This window comes from Vigna umbellata, chromosome 3 (genome assembly GCF_029865625.1).
Source record: "Vigna umbellata cultivar VRB3 chromosome 3, Vumbellata_1.0, whole genome shotgun sequence".
Lineage (NCBI taxonomy): Eukaryota > Viridiplantae > Streptophyta > Magnoliopsida > Fabales > Fabaceae > Vigna > Vigna umbellata.
Window position 1 is genome coordinate 22,600,249 of NC_142167.1, and position 16,531 is coordinate 22,616,779.

Consider the following 16,531-nt stretch of genomic DNA (forward strand, 5'->3'; position numbering starts at 1 on the left):
AGCCTACTTTTTTGTAAGTTTTAAATTTTAGAAAACAAATTATTTTCTCGATTTTTAATTTTTAAGTTTATTCTTTCATTTTGATTGACTAAATTTTATTACTGATAGTTTAAATAAAGTAGTAAAATTTAGATTAAATTAAAGTTATTAAAATCACATTTATCTACAATTATATTTCATAAAAGGTAGTGAATTGGCAAGAATACTGATACAATAGATGCAGTCATAGAACTAATTGTGTGTACTCATGATCAAATAATCTGATTTGTGAATTAATATCATTAATCAAATCAAATAATAATTGTTTTATCTCTTTAATATTTGAACTATTATTAATCATTGCATAAAATAGTTCTTCTATATTTTTTAATATACTTTTGTTTAAATTAGTAATATTTCTGAATAGAAGTGTTAGAACTTAGACTGCCTTCAATCTTTACTAGATCTAAAAGGTTTGATTAATCTATGTAGACATTGACATGTACACACTATTACATTATTTAGAAATAACTAGTGATGAAAATTTAGCAGAAGATTTGTGATTATTCCATGATTTTCGGTTTATTAGCATCCTCGTATTGTGTCTACATATGTGTGATACTGGAGAGAGAGTTCCTGCATTGTCTCCTGAAAGCAAGCCATGAATCACGACCACTCGCTTCAACCAAAAACATTGGCAAAAAATTGGAGACAATTGATGATAATCAACAAAACAATAACGAGAAGGAAAAATTCGTGTCTCCAAGATGAGAATGTACCTGGTAAGAAATGGTAAGCTAAAGAAAAGGAAAAAGATAATAACATAATAATTAAAGTATATACATATAAGCTTGGATCGACATGACAATACCGTTCACCCAATGTTCAGAAAAGCTAGGGTACCTCATTCTTCAGTTAGCAAAAAATTTCATCGTGTATATGGCCATGGTGGTTGCATGCAACGGTTTACATTTCCTTCTAAAGCCCTATTCACAACCTCGCATTACTTCTGACATAGTTGTAAGCCAGCTTCCTGTGCTTATGAACAACAACATGATGCAAGAACATGCAGAAAAGATGAAAAGTTTCTGATACTTGCTGTTTATGATGAATTGCAGGTAGGAATTGTATTGGGGAACATACCTTTTTTACGAAAACTGTTCGATGAATTCAACAGAGCGTTTGGATTTATCATGGATTTTGGGATGATGTGTTACATGTTTGCTTTGGGTATAGAGATGGATCCCAACGTACTGTTCAAACGCCCGAACAAGGATGCTCTGGTTGCATACACGGCGATACTCTGCACCTTCGTGATATCCATTGCAATGGTCCCATTTCTCCATTTCTTCTCACGGCATACAGGCGTAGCATTCACCATCTCCGTCTCTGCTCTTCTAGCGAGTTCAGCATCTCCGGTTCTCACGCGATTACTAACAAATATGAAGATAGGAAAATCAGACATTGGAAAGCTTGTGATAGCAGCAGGAATGCACTCGGATTTAGTCTGCTTGTTGATTTTCTCAATTTGCTACATTTTCATGCCAACCGATGCATACTGCATTGGGCATCACAGTGAAAGGACGCTGAAGAACGCCATAAAAACAATAATTGCGGTGGTGGTGCAGACGACGTTCACGGCGATGGTTTCGCCGATTTTCATGGCATGGGTGAACAATGAGAACCCTGAAGGCAGACCCATGAAAGGGTCGCATCTGGTATTGTCGGTTGCCTTCATGGTCTTGATTTGCTCCCCCTCGACTCTATACGACTTTAGTCCGGTTCTAAGTGCGTTTATGACAGGGATATGTCTTCCCCGTGATGGAAGAGTTTCGAAATGGATTATCAGCAAAATCAACTACATGTTGTCCACCATCTTCTTTCCCATGTTCTTCTTGTGGATGGGCAATGCAGCTAATGTCACCCAATTCAGACCTGGAGACCCTACAACTTGGCTTAGGTTTTTTATACCTATTTTGATAGTCGTCACAGGTAAAATTGTTGGCACACTCATTTCTGGGGCAATACTTGGATTTAACTGGCGGGAATCTATTTTAATCGGATTGCTCCTCGTGACCAAGGGCCATTTTCAAATCTACATGGCAATCAAAGTGGCAAGTATTTTCCTGATTACTTGCATTCCAAGTGGTACCTTTTATCATGTTGACGTTTCCATCCTTGATTTCCATCCCTGATCCCTAATTGTCTAGTGAATTAGATGCATGCAGCATAAAGAGGGCATTTTTTTCATAATTTTAACAGAAATCATGTTTAGCAATGAAAATCATCTTGTGAATTGATTATCATTCTCTTGTATTACCAGCTGACTTGTCGCATCAAAGATGGTGCCGACTCGTCGGGCCTTCTGTCGGTGGCATCGATATTTTTCTCAGTGGTGCATGCCCCTGCAGTTGTGACACAGATCATCAAACGTGCCAGGAAAAGGGCACCTACTCACAGCAACGCCCTCCAATTGTTAAAGCCATCAAGCGAGTTGAGAATATTCTTGTGCCTTCACGGACTTGATAATGTTCCTTCTTCCATCAACTTCATGGAGATCTCAAGAGGGATATCAGACCCTGGCATGGTAATATATGTCGCAGAAATTATTGAATTAACTGAACATATATCATCAGTTATGCAGAATGGTGAAGGAGTACAAAGTAATACTATAAAAGACAAGGCCGTGGTAGAGATGAGAGAACAAATAACGAACTTGTTTCAAGCGTACATCGATAATGATGGAGATGGTATTACTCTCAAGAGAGCGTTGGCACTGTCAACAATCAATAACATGGCACAGAACATCTGCGTTTTAGCAGAGGACTTGATGATTGCCCTCATTATACTTCCATTCCACAGGAACCAGCGTCAGGACGGAAAATTGGATGGTGGAAATCCAGGCTTCAGACATGTGAACCGAAAGGTAATGTAATGTCATTGTCAGGGAAATAAATTCTTTTTAATATTATCTCAGAGAGCTTGTAGTTTCTGCACTGATAGACATTTTGTTGAACAGTTATTAAAGAACTCTCCTTGTTCGGTGGGAATTCTAGTGAACAGAGGTTTTGGGTCAATTGGGAAAATATCAAGGTCTCAGCAATCAGTTAAAGTAGCAGCAATATTCATTGGCGGAAGAGATGATAGAGAGGCACTTTGTTATGTGGGTCGTGTGGCATGGCATCAAGGAGTACACGTGACAGTGATAAGATTCCTGGTAGATACCAGTGCAGAATCTACAAGACTGGCGGCTTATAGGGTCAGCCTCCCAGAGGAGGAGGAGATGGGATTGGATGATGAATGCTTTGCACAGTTCTATGAACAGCATATAGTTGGAGGTCGCATTGCTTATTTGGAGAAGCATCTGTCAAATGCATCAGAGACCTTCTCTACTCTTAAATCATTTGAAGGAGAATACTCACTTGTCATTGTAGGAAGAAAAGCTGGAGCAAACTCCGTATTGACAAAGGGTATGAATGACTGGCAACAGTGTCCAGAACTCGGACCAATAGGGGACGTTCTTTCAGGACCAGACTTTTCAAAGTCAGTTTCTGTATTGATAATTCAACAACACAAACTTAGAGGAGAACTAGATGGCCTTGACGAGGACTTCACTATCATGTAGTACATGTAAATGGATAGGTAGTGTAGGAACAGATACAAACTGTAGCAGAGAAACATCGAATTGCTAGAACCACTGTGAAAATTAATTGTATAGATAAATGTACAATTTGATAGATTTACTCAGAATGTTGCAATCAACAAAAATTGCATTCAGCATACATGTCTACAAAGGCACTCTACAAATCCTTATAGGAAAAACATTCGACAAATTTAAGCTGAGAAGCAAGTCGAAAGGAAAATTAAAACAACATCGAGAGGTCGCCCCACAGAAACATATCTCCCTACACTATTCGATTTGTGGAATAAATCCTGCAACTAGTTGCTTCTAATAATGTTGATTCTTAAATAGACTACAAGAAGATGAAGAGAACAAAAAACCATTCTAACTTCAGGTAATTAATTCTACAATAGAATTCACGGAAAGTTGTAAATACCTCTTTACCAAATCCATCAGCTATAAAAACCATACACAGATACTTACTATTAATTGCTGATATAGCTATCTCCTAGTCAGTTCATCGAACTTGAAAAGAAGATCAAAATTCACAATTCAGTCGCAACCAAGAATTCCGTACCTATTTGTCACAATTTGGTATGTTTTTGGTCGCTGATTTTGTTGTCAAATCCTGTTTCTATACTTGACTGCTTGAGATTCGGTGAATTTGTAACGTGATTGCGTTGCCATTGTTGAGAAATTGAAAGCGTCAAGCGTTGAGTAGCATTGAAATGGTGCATTTGTTGAGCCGTGATTCCATTCTTGAAGAAAGCGAAGCTATCATTGTTGGCGCTCTTTTGGTGCATGGCGTGCAAGAATTGTTGGATCGGGGCTGCATGGCACGAGTTGGAGTGAACGACAATAATGGAAGCGGTGAAGACGGTGCATCCTTGGCGTGAATTAAGCATGAGATAGCATGCAATGGGTATTGCTTTCTTACGTAAATTGGGAGCAGCTGTTCGGTGGTTGGTTCGCGGTGCAGGACAACTTCATGAACAATTTCGGCACGTTATTTGAATTAAGTGCAAGCGGTGATCTCCTGCGATAATTGGTGAGTGATTGAATTTTCTGTTCGTGGCATGCAATTGAAAACGATGCGGATTTTGAAGTGGTTTGGTTTTTTTGGCAAGGAGCATTGGTCAAGGGGTGCTGGTGCAAGATGAAATTATGAGAAAGAGGCAGTGTATCAATTCAAAATTCGGGTCTTGGTGAAAAATGAAAGCATCTAGGTGGCATAACCAGCATATGCAAACTTGTTCGGTGAAGCAATTTATCGAGCAGCTGGCTGGTAGTTTTGGCACCGTGAGAAAAAACAGCAGTTTGGTGTGTCATTTTGCTATGCATTCGGTGGACAATTCGGAAGCAGCTGCTGAAATGCTGTTGGCAATTTGGTGCAGCAAGCAAGCATTTTTTACATAGTGAGGCATTGCCAAACATCTTGATTGTGCAGCTGGAGGTTTTTTTTTTTTTTTCTGATGAATTGATGTCATTTTAAATCATGAATTGAGGTCATTTTTGTCGGTTTTGTTTGTGAAACAAGTCCCTTAGCTAAAAGTTCCATATAGTTCTTGTAAAGAAGCGGAAGATGATGTATTATTTTATTCTAAATTTTGTAGGAATGAGTTTATCTATTACTGTTATTTTTTATACTTTGGTAAAGGAAAGTGTTTGGATATTGAAAAATTCTTTCATTTCTTTCCAATTCCAAACATTATTTTACTCTTATCTTAGGAATTTATTACTTATTTTATCTTTATAGGGAGGGCTTTGTTATCTCGCACAGGTTGAATGATACATTCTACAAATTCTACCTTTTCTTATAAATATTACCTACTAACATTCACTTTATTCAGTATTAATCACATTAATTAAGACATTAAATAAAACACTTAAAATTATCATGCCAGGTTTACATCAGATGGTGCTTCTAGGAGAGAACAAGACTGACATTTTTATCGTGCTGACTTGAAGTAATTTTACAATAGATTTAGACCATATTATGAGAAAATTCGTTAAATTTCACTAATAATTGCACCTAAATGACTAAAGCATACTCCAAACAATATATATGATTAATGATTACTGAATAATTTTAACCAAAATAATTCAGCCAATATGATTGATTAATCCTCACGAAAAGTCCTCAGCAATTTATATCATCCATACATACAGCTATTTACTAACAATTGCTGTCATAACTGTCATAAAGTAACTGTTTACAAATGTTAAAATTTCTTCAACAGAACCATATTTAACAAATCTCCCAAAATGCTCAAATCCCATTTAAATTCCATTTGGCAGAAGTGATTCACTATTTCAAAAATATCTGCCAGGGCATGTAACGTGACACCATCCAATCAATAGTCCCTTGAAAACTTCAACATCTCTGCCTGCAGTAAGAATTTTGAACATGTTACGACCGGCCCATCAAAAAATCAAATAATAATACTGAACATGATCCATACATACTACAATCATTTCTAAGATGTACTGTTTAGAATGATAGTAATAATGTTTGAAGTAGCTATTAGGTCACCCCATAAAAGCCATCAAGAGACATTGGTAATTGATTATCTGACATTCAAGAGGTTGCATTCCCAGATTAAGCAAAATCTATGTCTGAATCCCACGTGTGGCATTGATGTCCTTAATTAGACATACATATTTCTAAAATGACTCTAGAAAAAAAATATGAGTGGCTGCCATGGGTAGAGGTGTAGACAATGTCAAAAGTGAGTTACAAATACTGAACCTAAGTCAATATCCAATTTATCCATAGAGATCCAAGTAAGCATCGGAGACACAAAAGTGATATACAAATCTAACTTCGAAAATCTACAACTACTTTCTAGGTTAGGTAATAAAATTGAAATGAGACCAATGCAAAACAATGGTGAGGTCGTAATGGCCGATAGTCTATTCAATAGTTAAAAGAGATCCCGAATAAAAAGGTCAGAATTTCGATATACTGCACTAAGAATAAGAAAAAGACGCTTTTACCTCAAAGGCATTCTTCAGATGATCAAGTTCCCTGTCCAGATCATTAATAGACTGGTTATATGCCTGCATTGGCGAAGACTGGCTTGTAGTATGTATCTACAACAAAAACAACATAACAAATAATGCTCAAATAACTATTATTTCCCATAAAAAACAAAAAGAAATAGGTAAGTACTCCCCAGTTCCTGGAAAATAAGAAAGAAACTATAATGCCTGCATATCAAAATACTAAAATAGAGACAGATGGAGGCAACCAAATGGGTCTAAAACTATGAAGCAAAGGCACTGCCAAATAGTGAACATGTTAAGTCGTAAAAAATCTATGTCCAACACTGCATACACAATTAGATAATTTTTAATTGCATGCTCATAATTTTTTCGCTTTTACCTTTTGGACTATTAGATAAAATTTTATTTTTAACATTTTATCAACCGTAGAGTAAGTCACGCTCATTTTAAAATATAAATTCTCTCCTCCAATTCAAATTTTCATTTTAGTTTTAAGCTTTGTACATAGCAAAATGCTGTGAATTATGATTACTAAAAAATTCCATGTTTCCCTGTTCCAAGTCATACCAGAATCCTACCATATTTATGCCCAGTGTCATATCTCTTCTTCTTAGGTTTACACACCATCAGTTCAGTTCATTTACATCCAAATTCTAGCAACAGGACAACAATAGAACGCATCCTGATTTCCAACTAAAGTAGAATTTGCGTCTTCTTATTCTTTACCCCTAAACTACATCTGATCAGAATAGCTTACAACTAAATTCTTACTTGAAAAACTTTCGAAAAGTAGAAAAATAATAATATATATATATATATATATATATATATATATATATATATATATATATATATATATTCCATGAAAATAGAAAAAATTGAAGCCAATTGATGACACGAAAAACTCGTTATCTCACCCTGACAATGATTTTATACTGAAGAGGGTGGGGAAGCTTGTATCCAGCAAATAACACGTTGGGGTCTCTGTGGAGCTGCCTGAATATCAATTCATTGCAAACAGAAACAGCAGCAGCAAAGAAAAGTTAGGGTTTCGCGGTGATTGAATTAAAATTAAAAATTAAGAGTAAAGGGAAAGGTATTTATACATGCGCAAGATGTTGCCGATGGTGTGTTCCTCTCGCTCAATGGTGAAGGAGGCGGCATTGATGATCTTGGTGTCCCTCTCGTAAGAGACCCTATTTTCAACGTTGTATGAAAAAAAAAATGAGAATCAGGAAATGCAAATAAAAGGAGGAAGAAAAGGATTGAGAGAAGAAATAGTTACTTTTTGGTGCCTTCAGGTACGACGAAACGCTCATAACGATCTGGAGCATTCATAGCTTCAGTTCTTTTCTCTCTATGCTATGTCTGTCTATTCTTTCTTCCTCCCTCCTTCCACCACTCTTCAAATCAAATACCATCATTTAAAACGGGCCAGGCCCAACATGTTCTCTTCAACCATAAACATTAACCCAAAACCTCGCACTCCCTTATTGTTATTCTAACCAAGGCTTAATATAATATATGTTTTTACTGTGCATTATAATATATATATTATTCTCCATGACATGATAGAAAGTAGTTTTTGTTATATATATATATATATATATATATATATATATATATATATATATATATATATATATACACACACACACACACACATCAAATACACAACTGAGAAAATAGTTTTCATTAGATACTAAAAATAGGTTAATGTTCAAGAGATGGAAATGAAAAGAGAGTATGAGGGCAAGAAAAAGGTAGTTGGAGCTAAAATTGTAATATTTTAGTTATTTGATTAATTATTAAAGTAATTTAATTTTTATAACTAATACAAATTTGTATAACAATACCCATCCATCACCGAGGAGTGATGCACGGACGACAGCATGTTCATTCATGTTGTGATAGCGTCATTAACAAGTTATTTATAATTTGTTTAGACAAAAATAACATTCAATGTAACTAGTTTTTATTTCAATACAACAAAATACTTCACAATCTTGTGTATTGAAATTTGCAGAATCGACTTCACCTGTGCTTGTTTAACGATTTATTTTTACACATGTTCGTGTTATGTTCCTACCCAAGCACATGTTTCTATTTGTTTCAAAGGACAATCTTAGTGGATGCAAGTGCAAATATGAAGGGCGAAAAGGCAGAGTAAACTACCATCTACTTTAACAAGATGACAACAGTTTCATCATTCAAGACAAATATCTCAATTCATGAAGCCTTGAACTCACAAAAACAACTAACAACACTAATCATACAGCTAACAGCTTCGCCTTTACTTATCTATTCTACAGAAATGATGACCTATACACCATAGGTAATCTACTTTGAAATCAGATACATGTAGAAAAGCAACAAAAATCTAACTCGCAATCGAGAGAACCTAAAGCCCAGAAAGAGGACTGAGTAAATGGTTAATTCTTTCAAGAAAACTTAAGTTTGCTCCAATCGAGAATGCTTCACCCAAAAATCAGCGGCAATGTGAGCAGCTACGAATATAAATTCAGCAAGAGACCATAAAGATGAAAAATCTTCGAAGTCAATTAAAAAAGGTCTCCACATTAAATGGTCACTATGGGTGATGGATAAGTGTAGTTCATGTCTTGGATCTCTTCTGCTTTTGAGGAACAAAACGGACCCCCTGTTTCCTGAGTTCCAAGGTCTTCATTTTCCCATCGTCTAACGCAACATACAACTTCGAAGTGCCTTCAACTACGTCAGTAACCACTCCCTTGTGCCTGAACAAAAATGAAAGGTCGTCAAGAAGCATAAACTGTAATATACTGCGAAGTGGAATTTTGGGGAAAAAGAACATAACAGACTTCCTTTGATAAAAAAAAAAACTAATTTCTACGATGCCTAAACCACTAGTGTGCTATATTATTTAATACTCGGTTTTCCCCGTCAATTAACAAAAAGTCACAGAAGGCACTAACCAAGAATTGTCAGATGTCTGATGAACTTCAACTCTCTTTCCAATTGCATCATTTCCCAATTTCATTAAAATCCAGTTTGCATCCATGATCTCATCCATTGCACTGTCTTGATGTGATTGACTTACACCTTCAGACTCATTAAATGGTGTTTTAAAAGGTGAAGGTCTCTTCCTTTTTGACCTTTGGCCCTTGATTGTCGCCTTCTCCTCCTCCCGATGAGGGGAATTTTGAGTTTCAACGCTAGGTTTCTTGAATTTAAATCTTAGTAAAGGTTTAGAATCTTTTGGCAAAGAATGAGAAGGTGTACGATTATTATTGTCATCTACCTCCTCATTTGCATCAGAGCTACCTTCTGATTGCTTCCCCAAATTCGTTCTTTCACCTCTTGATATGGCTTTGATTCCAACCTGACCAATCATCCCATCACTACTATGTTTTAAACGCCCATCAGACATATTGCCCCTACCGGCAGTTAGGTTGAATTCAGAAACATCTGGCTTAACTTTTCCCAGCTTAATCAAATTTCCTTCTCTCCCCGAAACGGTAAAAAGTTTTGATTGTCCAGAGTCAACTCTATTTCCTGAAAATCACATGAAAATTGGGCAAGTTTTTATTCAAGATAGCTCACGTAAACATAAGATAAATTGTCAGCCAATAATGGAAGGCAATAATCAAAGTTTATGGTGCGGGGGGTGTACCTTTACCATCAATATGCCTAGCTGTGCCGTCCTGTCTATCTAATGCAAATCTCTCCCCCTTCTTGGATTGGCTCATATCTTCATTTCCTGAAAGAAATATGAACGGAAAAAATCACACAAAAATGAAAGAGGAAAGAAACAGAACCGGAGAGCGCAACCAAACCATTCAAGAATGCATGCAAATATACACAAAATGCAGATACAAGTCAAACAGTAACTTTAATTGTTGTGGCACATTCGTAATTATTTGGCAGGAAGATTAAAAATTTTATCCCGGATAATGTCTAAAATGGGTCAATGTTTTAATAGGGAGAAAGAATTGACGAAAAAATAAGCCATATACCACTTCTACAAAAATCAAACCACACAATCACTATTTCTCAAGCAACAAGGGGAACAACATAAAGATATAAGATGTATACCATTAACAGTCACCAGATCTTGATCTTTTTGGCAGCTTGACGTATCAGACCGTGGGGAACTGGCCACATTAATTTTCCGTGCTCCCAAATTTATAACCAGCTTCTTCCCTTTCACATTCTGAGTTTTAACACTCTGTTTTCCACTTTCCTCTTCACTATCCAGAACATTTGGCTTGTTGCTTTTAATTCGAACAACTCTAGGTTTCCTCTCTTCATCACTGACCATCACCTCATCAACAAACTTATGCTTCAAAACTCCTGGTTGACTAATAGGGAAAGATGCTTCGGTTTGACTCAAGCTTCCAGTAGCAGGTGATGAGTAAACATCTGGACCATCATTTCTCTGGGATTGTACATCATCATTCTTATCATCATCTAAGCTATGCAAAGATTTAATATCACTGTGTCCTTCAAAACTATTATGTGTGTCAATTTTATTAGTCATAAATGACTCAGAGTCTTTTCTCTTAGCAGTTTTTTTGCTTGAAGATTTCTTCTTTGGTGAGTCATTGGACAAATTCTTCAAAGAGAACTTAAAGGAACGGGTATATTCACTCTTTAATTTTAAAGGCCCACTATCCTCATCATCTGAAAATGGTGAAATGGAAAATATCTCGTCTTGAGTGGGCAAACCAGCTGCAGCCCTCAAGCTAGCAATCAAATCTTTCTCAGCAACATTCCTTCTCCTCCAAATCTCTTGTGCGGCATCTTCAGGATTCTTGACCTGAAGCACACAGATCCATATAAGATGGATGGAGATAATAAAAGATCACAGTTTACTTATCTCAAAGAGTTTTTCCATGGGAGATAAAAAGTAACTATATATTGAAGGCATATACAACATACCTGATAACATTCCCCACGACAAGTAGGACATTTATACTGCAAATTCCCATCAACTTGAAACTGGTGATATTTTTCATCACTGCAAAACATTATTCCAGAAACAAGATTCTACTAATGTCATTGTCAAAACAGGAAGGCCAATGAAGTCGTGATTTATATAGTAAATCGGGGCACATCAACAAGCACTCCATTCAAACAAAAATGTTGAATAAAAAACTAGAAACAGAAAAATATTAATAGAGACTAATCATGTATGTCAAAAAGATTGAGTGCAATTTGCTTTAAGTGTTAATTTCAATTTAAGTGTGTTGCACAAGAAGTCAACCACACAATACCTTCCATTCCAGATATACAGATGCATGATTAAAACCCAAATACTAATCCAGCAGGCACTAAAAAGTTAGGATCAAGAAGAAAAACTAAAATGTAATCATTGTCTACAGCATAATAAAACCGAAGAATATTCCTAAATATGTATTCCAAAATTGCACATAAAAACAGTCCATATGACATGAAAGCTTGAAAGCAGTCCAACTTCACAAATGTGACGGGTAAACTAACCTGATATTATCACACTGACAATGTACCCAAAGCTGGCAAGTATCACAGCAAACCATAGGTGTTGATTCTGAATCTCTGTAGACCTACAAAATAAGTCAAAAACTTACAGTGAGCATTAAGAACTCCTGTTCTTCCATCATTGTTTAATTTTTCCAAATATAACATAGTATTCAGGTTGGGTACAAAAAGAGATAAGGAAGAGAGGCCAAGATGAAATAAACTTATATTAATACAAGTACAGCATAATATCAGAGATGGACATAGGATGGACAAGAGACCTTGTAAACCTATTTCACACTTCAAGACAATATTTGAAAAGCCAGCGCAAGGATGAGTGCACAACTTTATTCATGGTTACAAATATCATTAATGAAATATGAAAAGCTGCAGATTCCATGAAAACACGAGTACACACACAAAGATAGAAAGAAAATACTTCTAAGACTGTTATAGAAACTTCCCCTAATGATGCAGGGCTGTATTCTATTCCGTAAACCATTCATGGTTCAAAATACCACACAGATGAAATATGATAACCTGCAGATAAGTTCGTGAAAAAGCAAATACACACACAAAGATAGAAAGAAATTGCATCTAAGACTGTTCTAGGAACTTCCCCCAATGATGCAGGGCTGTATTCTATTCGGTAAACCATTCATGGTTCAAAATATCACACAGATGAAATATGATAACCTGCAGATAAAATTCGTAAAAAACAAAATACACACACAAAGATAGAAAGAAATTGCTTCTAAGACTGTTATGGGAACTTCCCCCAGTGAAGCAGAGTTGTATTCTATTCCACGAACCATTCAAGAAAGGAAGATTGGTAGAGATGCTAACCTTCAAGCAAACGGGACAGTAGTTCCCTTTTGTAAACAATCTTCCACATGCATCGCAGTTTGTGTATGCCATAAACCACCTATCCATTTTTTAGGAAACAAAAAAAGAATGGTAAGTCCATCCCTTAATTAAAATACGATGAATCAGCAAGGAAAGGCAGGAATTAACTGCCATGGAGCCATGTAAAACATAAGGACAAAGAAAACGTTAAACTACTTCAAGTATTCCACTAGACTTGCGCATGTCTGAAATTATAAAAAGAAAATGCAAGTACACACTTCAAATATGAGGAAGATAAAGTGTTTAAATTCATGAGTTAAAAATAAAAAAAGCACCACTTATCATTTCTGAAACTCTTAGAGCAAAAGGCAATATAGTTAACAAATAAAATAGAGAGTGGTACTTGGAAGAAAAAAACATCAAATTTTTCCTTTGTTTCAACCAGGAAGATGGACTTTGACTACAAAACTAACTTATCTTTCATCTTACGACATTCATATGGGCATCAATGGAGTCATTATAGAAGGGCTACATCACAATAAATAATCAAAAACAGTAAGAGTCAAAGCAAAAGCTAAGCTATTCAGAATTCATACCTCACACTTAATCCATTTCCAGGGACATTTGACCCACAACTGTGACACCTTGCGTGTTTTGTGCACAAATAGGGCCCGTTACAAACACTCTGCATTATGCATAATAATGAATGAAATGGCATATATAAAATCAATATTAAGCTCACTAGAAAGGTTACACAATCTACCTTATGAGGAGGTTGCAGACAGTAACAATGATAAGCACCATCGCACCTTTTGCAAAACATGAACTTACTTGGATCACCAGTCCTTCTGCAAGCCTGGATGAAGGAACTTAAGCATAAGACCACCAGAAATCCAATTAAATATTAGCTGGTATATGGAACTTTTCTATGAAGATGTTCAATTTCAACAGGAGCTTAAGTATTATAGGTTGCCAAAGTCCCACAGTAACTACTATGGGATACTCGGGTTTTGTAGTATTTATGTGTATGATTCTTTCCCCTTAATAGCTGGCTTTAGAAGGTGGGTTCCCCTGTGCTTGGGTACTAGTCAAATTCATCAATCAATCGAACATCAAGCTGAAGTACACGAGAAACCAGCTATTCTAAACACTTCACATGGAAATAAAAGCTGTATTTCAGGGATATTTAAAATCAACCAGTATATGATCATACACAAAGCAGGCTATTATTAGGTTCACAGTGAATGCTAAGAAACATGATTCGATCATATGGCCACATGACGACATAATCTCCAAACTTAACTATTTCTAGATAAACATATACACAGTAAACTAAATAACAGCAGACATCCCAAAGACAATGATTGGACACTGGTATAAATAAGACTTTCTTGTAATTAAAAAAAAAGGTATACATATAGACAAGTTCCCATTCTGTACAGATAAAGCGAATGTCTTATTACATTCAATTAAAGACGCAAATCTTAGACTCCACCAAATATTGCCAAAAAATAAATAAATATCAATTTTCAAGTCAAGCAACGATATCAGAAGTATATGATATACAAACGAAAATTCAAGGAAATCACATGAGCCACCACTGGTGATAAAGCATTGCTACTTTCATTCTAGAGAGCGCTATACAAACATACTTTGCAAAATAGATAGCCAGAGGAGAGTGTGATCAATTACCCAGCCAGCAACCATTTTCACAAATAACGTGAACTTTCCAACAAACAATAATGAAAAGGTACAAGCCCATTAGCATCACACACCACTCCTTACCTCACAAATTCGGCAAAGAGGACAGGTCCATGAACTCCAATGAAATAAATCTGCAAAAAAGAAATCCATTACGTGAGAATATAAAGCACTTAGACCACGCTGACATACACACGAGCCACCTTACCTCTATTTCGACCCCAACTTCTCAAGCAGTTCCTGTGGTACTTTTTACTACAACTTTTGCACGACAGCATCTTCTGAGCTTTCTCACTTCCTTCATTCTCCCCGCACTTGCAAATTCGACAATAGCTCCTATTGGCTTGCCCCTGCTCCTCTCCGGTAACATTTCCTGGAGTATTCTGCAAAAACAAACCGCAGAATCACATCACATTATTAAGACCCAGCATAACAAAATACCCCACAATTAAAACCACTTCTACACCCAACTACATATCCAGAACAATCCCTACAGTGATAAATCCTCTTCGTCTATCAAACATGCCCTCAACATCAAAATTCCAACAGCACTGAGCTAAAATCAACAATTAACACAAACCAACGAAATTAAATTCCATCAAACAGACAGCACCAACGCCAAACACTCATACTCAAGACTGAAAAGAAGGCTCACCACAACGTCGCCAGACTCAAAGCGGCGGGCGTACTCCTCGGCGGCGATCATGGCGGCGGCGCCCTTCCGCTGTAGCGCGATGCGCTTGGCCTTCATGGAGGCAGATTCATCCAGCGCGTCGGCGTTGAGAGGAAGACCGTCAGGCGGCGGCGGAGGCGGCGGCAGAACCTTGGGGACAGAAACCTGAACGGTAGCATCGTCCCTGCATGTGTCGGCAAGAAAATCCCAAAGCTCGCCGACGTCCTGAGTAAAGCCATTGGCAGCGGAACCGTCGTCAGAAGCTTGAACCCCGCGAGGAAACCCTAGCGCACAGAAACAGATTCGACGACTGCAAAAAACACCACAGCGAAACGAAATAAACCAAAAGATAAAGAGCGTGAAGCGAAACTCTATATATAATAGAGACCACTAATCGAAAAGAGAAGAGAAGAGGGGGAAAACATAAAGAGTTGGAGAAAGATAGCTTAGCGTTGGCATAGCATAGAGCATTACCATGTAATTGGACAAGCTACGTGAAATGCCATTTTGTGTTGTGGTGTTGTAGATTTAGATTTCAATTTTCGTGTTTAGGGGATCCTCCCCCTCCTAAAATTACTTCTCCTTTTTTTTATAAATAAAAATTGGAGAATTGCAATTTTAAATGAAAAATAAAAATAAAATTAAAATAAAATAAAATAAGGGGTGAGATTTGAGAGAGGGTGCTGTAACTAGCGTCGTGCTGAGAGACGAGGAAGGAGGAATCGGAAGAGAGAGAAAATCAAATCAATTTAATTCAATTCGATTGAGAAGCGACCGCGATGTGCCGACCCGGGCCTTGTGAGAGTATAAACTCCTCGTTGCTTCATCCTGCACCTCCAAGGATTTTATCTGCACCTCCAATTTTCTAAAATGTCCCTAATTAACAAGTGATTTAAAAGTTTAATTTTTTATTATTGAGGATTTCTGTGTACAATATTGACTTCAACTTCATTTTCCTCCTATCACCAAACATGCATTTTTGCTGCACCTGGCATTCCTTCACTCATGCACCTTTGCATCCCTGCACCTCATTTCATCTTTATAAAAAAAACTCTACACCCCTACACCTTTGCACCTTTGCACTAATTTTGAATTTAAAAGATTGAAAATGAAAGTATCAATATGATAATCCAAATTTGTAGAAATCGGATGTGGAGATCCGATGAAGATTTCATATATCAGTATCTCAGGCAGGTTTAATATGTTATATATATAACTTTAATTAT

General features: G+C 36.6%; 3 protein-coding genes across 4 annotated transcripts; 1 reads left to right on the forward strand and 2 right to left on the reverse strand.

Moving 5' to 3' along the window:
• Nucleotides 1-421: 421 nt before the first annotated feature.
• Nucleotides 422-4,185, forward strand: CHX28 (cation/hydrogen exchanger 28). Of its 2 annotated transcripts, none has more exons than XM_088108607.1 (4): nt 422-999; nt 1,098-2,117; nt 2,333-2,905; nt 2,999-4,185. In XM_088108607.1, exons 1-4 carry the CDS (start codon nt 841-843, stop codon nt 3,602-3,604), a joined length of 2,358 nt encoding a protein of 785 aa, XP_087964733.1. In that variant the 5' UTR covers nt 422-840; the 3' UTR covers nt 3,605-4,185. The 2 variants fall into 2 exon arrangements, with proteins under 2 accessions (XP_087964733.1, XP_047157229.1); XM_047301273.2 differs by having other exon boundaries at nt 1,098-2,093; nt 2,303-2,905.
• Nucleotides 4,186-5,688: 1,503 nt separating this feature from the next.
• Nucleotides 5,689-8,052, reverse strand: NRPB11 (DNA-directed RNA polymerase, RBP11-like protein). The gene is made up of 5 exons (XM_047301246.2): nt 7,893-8,052; nt 7,714-7,803; nt 7,525-7,603; nt 6,599-6,694; nt 5,689-5,988 (listed from the first exon to the last, which is right to left on the reverse strand). Exons 1-5 carry the CDS (start codon nt 7,943-7,945, stop codon nt 5,956-5,958), a joined length of 351 nt encoding a protein of 116 aa, XP_047157202.1. The 5' UTR covers nt 7,946-8,052; the 3' UTR covers nt 5,689-5,955.
• A 702-nt stretch (nt 8,053-8,754) lies between these two features.
• Nucleotides 8,755-16,090, reverse strand: LOC124828041 (uncharacterized). Its single transcript, XM_047301248.2, has 13 exons — nt 15,780-16,090; nt 15,288-15,615; nt 14,841-15,015; nt 14,717-14,766; nt 13,695-13,787; nt 13,528-13,616; nt 12,932-13,010; nt 12,089-12,171; nt 11,528-11,606; nt 10,682-11,405; nt 10,260-10,346; nt 9,562-10,141; nt 8,755-9,363 (listed from the first exon to the last, which is right to left on the reverse strand). The coding sequence occupies exons 1-13, from the start codon at nt 15,809-15,811 to the stop codon at nt 9,222-9,224; spliced, it is 2,541 nt and encodes an 846-aa protein (XP_047157204.1). The 5' UTR covers nt 15,812-16,090; the 3' UTR covers nt 8,755-9,221.
• Between the last annotated feature and the right edge of the window lie 441 nt (nt 16,091-16,531).

What these genes read in the sequence shown, in the direction of transcription:
- CHX28 (XM_047301273.2), top strand. Translation starts at nt 841, where the DNA reads ATGACAATACCGTTCACCCAATGTTCAGAAAAGCTAGGGTACCTCATT. An exon ending in GCATTACTTCTGACATAGTT is followed by an intron (nt 1,000 to 1,097) that starts GTAAGCCAGCTT and finishes GATGAATTGCAG; the next exon opens with GTAGGAATTGTATTGGGGAA. An exon ending in TCTACATGGCAATCAAAGTG is followed by an intron (nt 2,094 to 2,302) that starts GCAAGTATTTTC and finishes TTGTATTACCAG; the next exon opens with CTGACTTGTCGCATCAAAGA.
- NRPB11 (XM_047301246.2), bottom strand. Translation starts at nt 7,945, where the DNA reads ATGAATGCTCCAGATCGTTATGAGCGTTTCGTCGTACCTGAAGGCACC. An exon ending in GTACCTGAAGGCACCAAAAA is followed by an intron (nt 7,804 to 7,892) that starts GTAACTATTTCT and finishes CGTTGAAAATAG; the next exon opens with GGTCTCTTACGAGAGGGACA. An exon ending in AGTATAAAATCATTGTCAGG is followed by an intron (nt 6,695 to 7,524) that starts GTGAGATAACGA and finishes TTTTTGTTGTAG; the next exon opens with ATACATACTACAAGCCAGTC.
- LOC124828041 (XM_047301248.2), bottom strand. Translation starts at nt 15,811, where the DNA reads ATGGCATTTCACGTAGCTTGTCCAATTACATG. An exon ending in GGAAATGGATTAAGTGTGAG is followed by an intron (nt 13,011 to 13,527) that starts GTATGAATTCTG and finishes AAAAATGGATAG; the next exon opens with GTGGTTTATGGCATACACAA. An exon ending in ACTGTCCCGTTTGCTTGAAG is followed by an intron (nt 12,172 to 12,931) that starts GTTAGCATCTCT and finishes CTTATTTTGTAG; the next exon opens with GTCTACAGAGATTCAGAATC.